At 44.7% G+C, this 13,245-nt stretch overlaps 2 protein-coding genes across 2 annotated transcripts; both read left to right on the top strand.

Moving 5' to 3' along the window:
* Positions 1-3,717: 3,717 nt before the first annotated feature.
* Positions 3,718-4,139, top strand: LOC123448299 (protein STRICTOSIDINE SYNTHASE-LIKE 3-like). The gene has a single exon (XM_045125143.1). The coding sequence runs from the start codon at positions 3,831-3,833 to the stop codon at positions 4,137-4,139; it is 309 nt and encodes a 102-aa protein (XP_044981078.1). The 5' UTR covers positions 3,718-3,830.
* A 165-nt stretch (positions 4,140-4,304) lies between these two features.
* Positions 4,305-5,814, top strand: LOC123448294 (protein STRICTOSIDINE SYNTHASE-LIKE 10-like). The gene is made up of 2 exons (XM_045125141.1): positions 4,305-4,492; positions 5,150-5,814. Exons 1-2 carry the CDS (start codon positions 4,305-4,307, stop codon positions 5,619-5,621), a joined length of 660 nt encoding a protein of 219 aa, XP_044981076.1. The 3' UTR covers positions 5,622-5,814.
* The last annotated feature ends 7,431 nt before the right edge of the window (positions 5,815-13,245 follow it).

Here is a 13,245-nt window from a genome sequence, read left to right as displayed (position 1 = left end):
CAAGCTTCTACTTCGGGACCGAGCGTGCAATGCTCTTGCCCAACTGCCTCTTTCGCATAGGCGGGGTGGCCGCGCTACCGTCGACATCCTCCGCAAAGGCCCGGTTCCGTCTAAATCATGTGGTACGCACGCTCACCGGTGCTCAGGACACTTCGTACAGGTGTGTGTGGTCCAGGAAGAGGACGGAGAGGGCCACCACGGGATCAACCTCAACTCAGCCTGGACACGGTCCAAGCCGGTCCATTCCAGGTCCGAGCCGTCGTTTGGACCGGTCGCCGGCGGTCCGGTCCGGACCGAACCGACCAGCATCGCGGTCGTGTTTTCAGGGACTGGACCAGCAATGACCGAGCCCGGGCCGGATCGAGAGGACCATAAGGACCGGACAAGACATGGAATATTGAGGAAACAAAGCTCATAGAAAAGATGTCTGGAGCTTGAAAAGAATCAGAGGAAGCTACATGACAAAAAGAACCTCAGAGGAAGCGCATCGGCGACAAATCTGATACAACGGCCGGTGCACGGAGATGAAAGAGACGATGACTGATGTGGCGATGTAGAACCTCCCTCGTCGATGTTTTTGATGGACATGATTTTTTTGAAAAGGAGGCATAGCCCCCGCCTCTACATCGAGTGATGCATACAACCTTTTATTAAACACGGAACCAGTCTTAACCAAGTACATAACGGTCTTAAAAATAATAATAATAGATACAAGCTGTCTATCGCCCCACAACCGATAATGAAAATAGGCTTACATGACTATCCACCTATCCTATTAATATGTCATCATCCAAACCGGTTGAAGATACCCTGAGCTACCATCTCCCATCGGGCACACCCAGTAACCAAAGGCTCCCTGGCTTTCGCAGGAGTGAGTAAGGACCACGTGCGGATCAATGCAGTAGCCCTGAAGATAACCTGCAAAAAGTGAATATACCTTTGTCTGTTAAACACTACATCATTTCTGCAGTTTCATGCAGCCCAGAATATTGCACAGGTGCCTACACGAATAATTTTAGCATATTCAACATCAACCCCCTTTAACCACGACCCAAATAACGTGTTAATGCTAGTAGGAGGGTTTATGTTGAAAGCAATATGAATCGAGCGCCATCAAAGTTTAGCCATAGGACAATCTAGAAAGAGCTGCTTAATAAAAAATTTATTTTGACAAAAGCTGCATCTTGGATTGCCTTTCCAATTACGCTTCGCCAAATTGTTCTTAGTTAAAATAACTCATTTGTGAACAAACCACATGAAGATCTTTATCTTAAGGGGAACTTTGACCTTTCATATATGCATGGATTTTGGAATAGGCGAGGAATCTATGCGGTGCATGTACATAGATTTTATAGTAAATATTCCATTAGTGGTCAACCTCCATTGAACACTATCAGGGCAGTCAGAAAGGCTAATGTCCATCAGCCTTCTGACTAGATGCAACCAGCTAGTCCATCTGTCATCAATCAAGGCTCTACGTAACTGAATATTTAGAGGCGTCTCACGCAATACTGTAGCAACGGACGCTGATGACGTTGGGCAATATTGTAAAGCTGAGGATAGTGAAGAGCCGAGGTAACCCCCCCTAGCCATGTATCTTCCCAGAATCTAGTTAATTCACCATTTCCGATGATAAACTTAGTCCTGTTGAAAAATGCAGTTTTAGACCTCACCAGACCCTTCCAGAAAGGAGAGTCACTTGGTCTTGTGGTAACCTGAGCTAAGGTCTTGTGTTGTAGGTACTTGTTCTTCAGAATTTGTACCCACATACCTTCTGTTTTCACAGATAGTCTGAACAACCATTTACTGAGCAGACATATGTTCTTAACCTCTAAATTCTCAATCCCTAAACCTCCTTGCTCCCTTGGTCTCCAGATTATGCCCCATCTAGTAAGCCTATACTTGGTCTTGACATTATCACTCTGCCAGAAAAACCTAGACCGATAGAAATCCAACCTTTTTCGCACCCCAACTGGTACTTCAAAAAAGGATAAAAGAAATATGGGCATGCTTGATAATACAGAATTAACAAGTACCAAGCATCCTCCATATGATAAAAGCTTGCCTTTTCAAGAACTTAATTTTTTTTCAAATCGGTCCTCGATACGTTTCCCCTCCTTATTTGTCAACTTTCGGTGATGAATAGGGATGCCTAAGTACGTGAAAGGTAAATTACCACTTTCACAGCCGATCAGTTGATTATAAGTGTGAGGTTCTGTTTTGGCCTTTCCAAAGCAAAACAGTTCACTTTTGTTAAAATTAATCTTCAGCCCAGATAGCTGCTCAAATAAGCACAAGATGAGTTTCATGTTTCTGGCCTTGTCAAGATTATGTTCCATGTTTCTGGCATACTAGGTTGTGCTCGGCCTGGAAGTAGTCGCGAGTAGTGAAGGAAAAAAGGTGGACTCCATCGTGTTTTGGCAGCAGGCTATAAGGGCTAGAAGAAAGCAGCAAAACAGGAAGTAAATGCCGAACAACATGACAGTTTTAATTGTTAGTTGTGCATCTTGATTTCTACACTCGACGCCATTTCACACAAAACATATTAAAAACAAAGTATATAATCGGATTCTAGACTAATGAACCAACGCAAGTAACAAAATCTACTTAAAAGGCTAACCAAAGCAAATTAAGTTTTCACTCAAAATGAAGTATGAAATTGGATTTTACTTTGGATTAAAACTAACATTTCTACACAAATATAATCGGATTCCAGACTACACTACCAAATTATATTTTTTACTCAAAATGTACTATTAAATAGGATTATGACTAACATTTTTACACAGAGCAATCCTAAATCAACTTATAGATGAATCCTACGATGAATTATGCGTGAACAGAGGAACTGCATGCGTGTGCCGATGAAGGAGATGCAAAGGACCGAGAGGATTGAACCTTTTCCTGGGCGACGAAGGGGCGCGACGAGGCGTAGACGGAAGGCGACGGGCAGCGACAGGGTGGCGACTGGTCGAGAGGGAGTTGAAATGAAAGGGCGGTGACTAGGTCTTTTACTAAGATGTGACAGTTGACTCAGGTGGATCGTTGCTGGCATAGTCCTATCTGCAACATCATAACTATAACAACCCAAATAAGAAAAAAACTAATTAAGCTTAATGAAGGACTAAACATAATTAAGCAGCCAAAATTATAAATCATGGAAATAATGATGTAAAAAATGTTTAAGTGGAAATATTTATTTGGCGTAAACTAATTTGACATGGCAGCACTAATTATTTAGCTACAACGTGCACGGAAATTTAACGTCATCATTATATTCTGAACGGTAAATGCAGGTGTGGGTCAACAGATTTGTGACGTAAAAATAGAATCGCGCCAGCACTAACCGTTTACACATGGCGTATTGATTTATCCCACACTAGTATTATTTAAAAATATTAATGCTGACGTTGATGAAAAACAACACACCACCAACATAAGTTGTTGTTAGACGTTTCTTCACTAATGAGATCTTTTAGACCTTCATCCAGTAGGACAGATTAGTTAGCAAGTGAGCTAGCTAATATATATACTCATGTACCCCATACTCTTTGTACCACACTATATCGGACCAAAAGCGATTAAGAAAACAACCAGGAACATCACGTTCCTGTGCCAATCAATACGCCGAGTATCCTTCTGTGCGTACGTGAATTGCTACCGCGAGAGTCGATCGATCAGGTTGCTAGGTTAGCTACGTACGTGTATATTGCTTCGCCGCTTGGGGCTGAAACCAAGTTCAACCAGGTTCGCTTCCTCGTTGCATATCACTGTCGTCGGAAAGGACTCGTCGTACTCGTCATCAGGTCTGGGCCAACACCACCTAAGCCATGGCGTATTCGTGTTGGCCTTCGTTTCTTGTAGTGCTTCTCCTTTTTCCTTCCATGGCTGTATCATCAGCCGGCGGTCCCGCTGCGGACCTGTCCTACGACTACGAGAGAAAGTCCATGGACACCGGCCTCGCCATCATGACGCTGCCACAGCCGTTGTCTGGCCCGGAGAGCCTCGCCTTCGACCGCCGGGGCGGGGGGCCGTACGCCGGTGTCTCCGATGGCCGAATCCTCATGTGGCGCGGGCACCGCCTCGGCTGGACCGAGTTCGCCTACAACTCTAGACACAAGCAAGTGCCGATCACTTGATATGCCTGCATGTAGCCATGTACTAGTACGTAACGGTTATAACCTTTTGCACGCCGCCGGCGCCGGCGCTGGTCTGTGTGCAGGAATGTTCTGGTGTGCGCGCCAAAGAAGAAGCTGGTGGTGCCGGAGAGCTTGTGCGGGCGGCCGCTGGGGCTGCAGTTCCACATGTCCGGCGACCTTTACGTCGCCGATGCCTACCTGGGGCTGATGAGGGTGCCGGCGCAGGGCGGGCTTGCGGAGGTTGTGGCTACCGAGGCTGGCGGCGTGCCTTTTAACTTCCTCAACGGCCTAGACGTGGACCAGGAAACAGGCGACGTCTACTTCACAGATAGCAGCACAACATACCGAAGAAGGTACATAAATCATCATGACATATACAGTTCAGATCTGTGCATGAAAAACATGAAAATCTAGAGCCGGACATAGCAAATATGGCCCCCTAAACGTCAACGAATGTGCTCAATCATTGACCTTATGTGTTCGTTCGCATAATCACACTCTTCATTTTGTTCCTCATATGTCCGCTCACTTGCATGTGATTGATGAAGAAGAAGAGATAAAAAAAGAATAAAAAAAATATGGGGTGGGGTCGCGTCCTACATGACGAACTACCGGTTGCGTCAATGAGTTCTCATAGCTGCATGTAGTGTATAATAGTATACAATATGAGATGAACATAGGTTCTCATTTATACGTTTTGTATGGGGGATGTACCGAAGCAAAAAAAATATTTAAGATGTATATGAGAGTTCGTGAACAACCCAGACGTATATAAATAACATAAGGGTCAGTTTGAACCATTTTTTTCTTCTTTTATCATGTTGAATCATTGACCGGGCGCATCCGTGGAGACGTCGTTTGAGGAGTCGCGTTGTAGATGCTCTTAGCTCTTGATAACTTATTATATGATGGAGTAGTTTTTTCATAGAGGGGTACCGTAGCTCGATTCTCTCGTTTCATGAGATTCTACAACTGATATGTTCGTTCCGTCTCTGTGTTCTAAATTGCAGCGAGAACGTACTGGTGGTGGCCTTGGGCGATGAGACGGGGCGGCTGCTTCGGTACAGCCCAGGGACGCGCCGCGTCGCCGTGCTCCATGCCGGCCTCTATTACCCGAACGGGGTGGCTGTGAGCGCGGACGGATCACACGTCGTAGTGGCGCACACGGCAACTTCCGAGCTGCGCCGGTACTGGGTTCGCGGTGCCAAGGCCGGCACGAGCGAGACGTTCGTGGAGCTGCCTGGGTTTCCGGACAACGTACGACCTGACGGGAACGGCGGCTACTGGGTGGCGCTGCGGCACGGCGTCGATGACGGAGGCGTCACAGCACCAATGGTGGCTATGAGGGTGAGCCGTGATGGCCACGTGCAGGAGGCCCTGTGCGAATTCAGCTTCGAGACGGTGAGCGAGTTGAGCGAGCATGATGGCACGCTCTGGGTCGGCTCCGTCGATGTGCCCTACGCTGGCGCGCTTAAAAAGTAACCGTGTTGTGGTTTCATAAGCAGGCCAGTCGTTATTGATCGAGGTATGTACTGTGAACTGTATGTTGCGCATTGCGAACCTATTAGTGTTTACTATGTGTGCTTTTAAAAAAATGGTCTATATTCAATTGTCGTTAATCGAGTTTTAGCTAAAGAATTTGAGTTTGGAAAAGTCGTTCTAACAAAGATTTTAGTTTGTGCCAAAAATATTATGTGTTGTACTGATGTTTGAATGCCTATTAGCTAGGCCAACTCTTATACAGCCACACAATATAACACCTATTGGGCCGACTCTTCCATGCCCCCCTGCCCCCCCCCCCCCCCCCCCCCCCCCCCCCCCCGGCTTTGGTCAAGCTCAATTACCTTGATGTTGGTTCAGTAGGTGCGGGGATGGTATTGATGGGCAGCATTATTTTCTCTTCATGTAGGCAACTGTTTTCTTGCAGAGATACCCTTGAAGCGGAGCTATATATGTGCTCGCACGTAGGGTCTGTCTTTCTCCATCCAAACAAGCGATCTTCCGGTGATCATCGAAATTGACTCTATTATTGCTATTAAACTTATCCAAGCAAAGGAAACGGATGGATCAGTTTACTCCTTCCTTATAAGGGAAATTAGACATCTTATGAGTCTTCGTGATTCTTGTGTTACTCATGTATTTCACTCTCTGAATAGGGTTAGCGATAGTCTAGCTAAATTTGCTAGTGCTGAAGAAAGAACAATGACTTGATTGGGTTCTGGTCCTGATGTCTCTTTGCAGTTAGCTGCTAATTGTTAGATGGAAGCGTTCCTACTCCCTCGAGAGGGAACCGCATGTGTTTATATTGATTGAGGCAAAACCCTTGTCGTGACTTACAAGAAAGAGGAAACCGATCCTGATAGGATTCGGTTGTTTACAGAGAACAGGATAGCTACGAGAGAGAGAGAAGTCGGTTGAGATTACAAACAATATATCTCAATATATCTCTAAGTCTAACACCCTCCCTTAATCTCAACTATCCTATATTAAGATTCCTCTTGAATTCCTCAAATGGCCTTGACTGGCAAAGCTTTAGTAAATCCATCTGCAACTTGATCTCTAGAAGGAATGAAACGTATGTCTAACTTCTTTTCTGCAACCCTTTCTCTCACAAAATGAAAGTCAACTTCTATATGCTTTGTCCTGCCATGAAATACTGGATTTGCAGAGAGATATGTGGCTCCTAGATTGTCACACCACAAACATGACACACGATGTTGTTTAACTCCCAATTCATTTAGCAATGATTCAAGCCAAATGATTTGAGCAGTTGCATTAGCCAATGATTTATATTCAGCTTGAGTACTTGATCTGGATATTGTGACTTGTTTCCTAGCACTCCAAGAGATGAGGTTAGAACCAAAGAATATTGCAAATCCTCCAGTTGACCTTCTATCATCACTGCATCCTGCCGAGTCAGCATCAGAGAAAGCATTAACAAGGGTGCATTTAGACTGTTTAACTTGGAGACCCAAGCTCACAGAATGCTTTATGTATCGTACAATTCTTTTAACAGCAGTCCAATGTATACTAGTGGGTGCATGAAGATACTGGCAAACCTTGTTAACAACAAAGGAAATATCAGGTCTTGTCAGTGTCAAGTACTGTAGAGCTCCCACTGCACTCCTGTATTTTGTGATCTCTTCTTCCTTCAGTGGCTCACCTTCAAATGCTGAGAGTTTCTCTGAAGATGATAATGGTGTCGGTGAAGGCTTAAAATCCTTCATTCCCATGCGAACTAGAAGTTCAGTGGCATATTTTTTTTGATTCAATACTATGCCATCTTGAATCTTCTTTACCTCAATGCCCAAGAAGAAGTGTAGATCACCAAGATCCTTTAATGCAAATTCTGAGCTCAGGTCATGTAAGAGGGCATTAGTGGCACTTTGTGAAGAGCTTGCAACTATGATGTCATCAACATATACTAATACAAATATAGTTGTATTTGCCTTGTTATAAATGAACAAAGAGGTGTCAGCTTTGGATGCAACAAAGCCTAGACGTTTCAACTGTGAGCTTAACCTTGAGTACCATGCCCTTGGTGCTTGTTTTAAACCATAGAGTGCTTTGTCAAGCTTGCATACATAATGAGGTACCTTCTTGTCAACATACCTAGGTGGTTGTCTTATGTAAACCTCCTCTTCCAGAACACCATATAAAAACGCATTCTGAACATCTAGCCGTCTCAAACTCCATCCCCTGGATATAGATATAGCTAACACAAGTCTAATAGTTGCAGCTTTAACAACAGGACTAAAGGTGTCCTCATAGTCCAAGCCATACCTTTGCTTAAAGCCTTTTGCAACTAAACGAGCTTTATACCTGGCAATGGAGCCATCTGCTTTTCTTTTGATTCTGTAAACCCACTTACAGTCAATGATATTTTTACCTCTCTTTTCTGGTACAAGATGCCAAGTCTTGTTTCTCATCAGCGTTGAATATTCTTCATCCATTGCATTTTTCCACTTTGGATCTCCTAGTGCATGCTCCAATTTTGTTGGTTCTCCTGCTACACATAACATGTCATATGGAATAGAGCCATCAGTTCGAACCTTTGGATTTTTTATACCTTTCTGTGACCGAGTCGTGACACGAGAAGTTGTGGCTGGTTGAAGTTGGCTTCGTCGTGTTCGCATTGGTTGTGCCATAGGAGAAGACGCAACACGCTCGGGTGCAGAAGATCTCTCAGGTTCGCTTTCGCAGCAGATCCCGATGTCACCTGTGTGGCCTGTGGTGTGTCTGATTTTTCAGAGGAAGTTGCCGTAGAAGATCCATCGTTGCTGATCGTGTGCGCATGTGCACGGGACAGAGATCCCGACGCGGGCCCCCCAAATCTGATGTCGGCTGATGCGTGCAGGTCAGGGATTTCGACGCGATCCATCCTAACGCGGGCCCCACCGAGCCTGCTGTTGCTGTCGGCCCACGAGTGGAACGCGGTGCAGAAAGCGGGTTCCCGCCTGACGTGGCGGCGGCCGATTGGTACAGAGCGAGGGCGGCGCTGACGGGCGTACGGATCTGCGCACGCACAAGAGTCTCTTGTGACGTCGGATCCTCCTCGTGCTCCGCGCTAGGTTTGTCCTCTTCTGGTGCATGAAATATAGGCTGCAATTCTCCAAAATTTGGATCATTTTCTTCACCATTTTCTGCGCCATTTTCTGTTGTAGGATCCTGCACACATGGAGGCACATCCATGCTAGTAGGATCATCAGTTGGATTAGTACAATTGTCGCCCCCATGATCGGAAGTTTGGAGATGTGGTGGAAGTAAGAGAATGGCTTGTTTGAGAAGTGCCCCGGCATTGGGATGAAGAGTTTCAAAGGGAAATAATGACCCATCAAAGACTACATCACGAGAAATATAAACTCTGCCAGTGGAAACATCTAGGCATTTGACTCCTTTATGAATAGGACTATATCCAAGAAAAACACATTTTTTTGAACGAAACGCAAGCTTGCGTGTGTTGTACGGCCGAAGGTTGGGCCAACAGGCACAACCAAATACACGGAGTGACTTGTAGTCAGGAGAAATGCCAAAGAGGCGAGTGATAGGGGTTTCAAAGTTGATGACTTTGCTAGGTAGCAAATTGATGAGATAGGTGGCGGCATTCCAAAATTTTAGTGACATAGATGAATTTGCTAGTAGGGCTAGTCCTACTTCAACCACATGGCGATGCTTCCTTTCAGCTGAGCCATTCTGTTGATGTGCATGAGGACATGCAACATGATGTGAAAGACCAAGTTCTTGAAAGAAGAGATTGAGTTTTCTGTATTCACCTCCCCAATCTATTTGCATGGCAATGATTTTGGTGTTTAGTTTGCGCTCAACAAGGTTTTGGAAGTTCTTAAAGACTTGAAAAACTTCGGACCGTTTCTTGAGGAGATAGATCCATGTAAATTTGCTGAAGTCATCAATGAAACTGACATAATATGAATGTCTTTCAACAGAGGTGGGGGCTGGCCCCCACACATCTAAAAACACAAGTTGCAAAGGTGTACTCGAAATACTGGTAGATATGGGGTATGGCAACTGATGACTTTTAGCTCGTTAACATGGATCACAAACAGACTCAATACTAGACTCATGAGAGTATGGAAGTTTATTCTTGTTAAGAACAAATTTAACAATAACTGACGAAGGATGACCTAGTCTACTATGCCACTTTGATGAGGAAGGCTTGACAGCAACAAAAGCTTGTTTATTGGATGGTGTTGGTGAAGATATGAGTGGGTAGAGACCTCCCACGCATTTGCCCCTAAGGAGTATTTTCCTTGTGTCCAAGTCCTTTACCAAAAAGAAATATGGATAGAATTCAATGAGAACACGATTATCAAGGGTAAATCTATTAACAGAAAGGAGATTCTTGGATGTTGTGGGCACATATATAACTTTTTTAAGGTGTAGATTTTTCATGGGGGTTTTAACAATTGAACTACCAACATGAGTAATTTCCATACCAGAACCGCTTGCAGTGTGCACTTGATCATGGCCACGATATTTATCTCTGACCGTCAACTTGTCAAGCTCCACTGTGATATGATTGGTGGCACCGGAGTCGGCATACCAATTTGTGTCAATGTCGTAGGAGTCGGAGGCGACGTTTGCCTCCTTTTCTTCATACTCATCTTCCTCATAGCGATCCCAACATTCACGGGCACCCCCGCGATGATGTTTGAGACATATCTGGCACTCGGGGTAGTCCCGGTGCGGTGAGCGTTGCTGCTGTTGTTGTTGGGGACGGCCACCTCTCCTGTTGCCGCCGTTTGGAGAAGGGGAGGAGGGTGAGCATCTCCCTCGACCGCGGCCTCTGCTGCCACGCCCGCGTCCTCTGCCGCGGGACTGGCCACGCCCCCTGTACGTCGTGTTTGCAAAGGTGTTGTAGCCATTTTCTGGTCCGTCACCTAGCATCTCCACCCGTTGATCAAAGGCAGAGATCTGAGCAAAAAGCTCGTTGACGGTGATGAAGGCCTTGACAGCACCAATCGCTGCCACAACCGGGTCGTAGTCCCGATCAAGACCGGCAAGGCCATAGTCCACCATCTCTGGATCAGAGACGGGCCGGCCTGCAGCAGCAAGTTCATCTCCCAAGTTTTTCATCCGGGCGATGTAAGAGGTGCTCGACATGGAGCCCTTCTTGGTGGTGGTGATGACAATTCTCGAAGTTGTGATTCGAGATTGGGACTGCGAAGCAAACATAGTGATGATGGCAGTCCATAGATCAAAGGTGTTTTCTTTACTCACAACTTGGGCGAGGATTTCCTTTGACAGAGAGTTGAGGAGATGGTTGAGGACTTGTTGATCTTTGGACAGCCATGGTGCATAAAGAGGGTTAGGCACCATGATCATCGTCTTGTCCGCATGCTGCTGCTCCACTGTCTTCGTGGGCGCTACATCAATTCCATCCAGGAGGTCGGTGACCTGTGCTCCTCACAGGGCCGGCATCGCTTGAGCTTTCCATAGGAGAAAGTTCCCCTTGGTGAGCTTCTCCGCGGGCGGCGCTGCAAGATTGAGGGCGACGGGAGCCGAAGAAGACATGGCGATCGGATTTGGCGATCGGTGGAGTTTTTTTCTTGGCTAGATAGATGGGAAGAGCATGGCTCTATATACCATGTTAGATGGAAGCGTTCCTACTCCCTCGAGAGGGAACCGCGTGTGTTTATATTGATTGGGGGCAAAACCCTTGCCGTGGCTTACAAGAAAGAGGAAACCGATCCTGGTAGGATTCGGTTGTTTACAGAGAACAGGATAGCTACGAGAGAGAGAAGTCGGTTAAGATTACAAACAATATATCTCAATATATCTCTAAGTCTAACACTAATGATTGTAAGGCAAGTATGAGTTGAGTAATACAAGTTTTCCACTTGCAAATAAAAAATGTTTGAATGCCTGAATATATTTCTCCTTAATAATAAAGCGTCTAAGGCTTCTGTCGTCCGTCGTGGCTATTTTGCAGAAAAGCCCCTGATGTTTGCTGAAATCAACCCGCAGTCCTGTTTTAAGTCAGAAAAACGAATCTTTTTTTAAATATTTCAGAAAACCCCCTGATGTTTCAGGTAATCAACCCGCAGTCCGGATTTAAGTCAGAAAACGAATCATTTTTTGCTTTTCTCAGAAAACCCCCTGATGTTTCAGGTAATTAACCCGCCCTCCGTTTTTAGTCAGTCAAAACGTTTTTCTTGTTTTAACAAAAAAAAACCCTGACTTTTCAGTTAATCAATCCACATTTTATCTAAAACAAAAATATTCATATCTTTTAAACCGTAACTCCGATTTTAACTTGTTATATATGAAATTTGATTAAAAAACATGTAGAATCTAAATAGGATGTTATTTTTAGCTGTTGAATACTTCTTAAATATTATTTTTGATGCAAACTTAATCTGTAGTGCACAATCCTTCTTTTTTCTCTCTTTCCGGCGACGATGCGAATTGCAATAAACATCCATTAAATTAAAACCAAATTGAGAGGAAAGAAAACCATCGTTAACCACACATGCACACCTTTGAAAAACCTCATGGGGAGAAACAACCTATTTCTCATCTTATTTCGAGTGATTGTACATTCAAACGCGTTTTTGTTGTATGAGCACTAAGGTCATCGTCGGCAACACAAATGTGATGTCATGTGAAAATATATTACGTTCAGAGTGTGTGTTATTTTCTCTTCCGTTGCAATGCACGGGCTCTTTTGCTAGTGCATATATATTATGTTAGAACTAACCCCGCAGAAATTTGAGAAACAAAAAGTTTCAAAAGAAACAGAAGAAAAAACGGCATAACATGCAACCACCAAGGATCGTACTGGCGGTGGTTCACGGCATATCATGCGAGCACCCGCGCTCGTGTGGACGGTCGTATGACGAAACAGAACAGATCGAATGACCGTGTTCCATGTGGGCGCTGTCGGTCGCACGAGCGGTCGTATGAGGTATCCACAAAAAGAATTGCGTTGGCAGATTGAATGATGGCCTTCCATATGAGCGATCCCATTCGTATGGGCGGTCATATAGATGTCTGATGGCCTTAAATAGGCCGAGGAGGAAGCTATTTTGTTCCATCTCTTTCTTTTCGTCTTCTTCTTCCTTGAAATCTCTCCGTAACCTTTCATAACATTACGCGATCTCCTTACTTGACCGATTTCAGTTCAAATCCATCTATGTAATTGATCTACGGTACGTTTCTCCTGCGATCCCTAACTTATTTTTTGCGAATCCATATTCTATGTGCCTACCATTACCATTCCTAGGGTATGACTATTTTTGTTCTGAAGTTTGACTTTGTTCTCTAATGTTTTAGAGGAGTATAAAGTTGTGAATACCATAGGGTCAATATGGTTTCATTACATTGGTTCGAAAAAATATTTTATAGATGTTTAAGAGGAGGTCCGCACATGTCGTTCGTGGTGATATCTAGTGTGTTCATTGACGAACACCGCACCACAACAACAAGTTTTCACGGAGGGGGTTATCTTCACCGATCATGAAGAACGAGAAAATACAAGAATCTTCGCCAACCGTGAAGTAATGAGGAAATACAAGAAGCTGCATGCCAATACTACGAGCATAAATTATGTTGGGGATCACTAGTCGAGAACAGGCCTTTAGTCCTG

Source organism: Hordeum vulgare, chromosome 4H (genome assembly GCF_904849725.1).
Source record: "Hordeum vulgare subsp. vulgare chromosome 4H, MorexV3_pseudomolecules_assembly, whole genome shotgun sequence".
NCBI lineage: Eukaryota > Viridiplantae > Streptophyta > Magnoliopsida > Poales > Poaceae > Hordeum > Hordeum vulgare.
The sequence above is the reverse complement of the archived record's forward strand: the minus strand, read 5'-3'. Positions and strand labels throughout refer to the sequence as shown.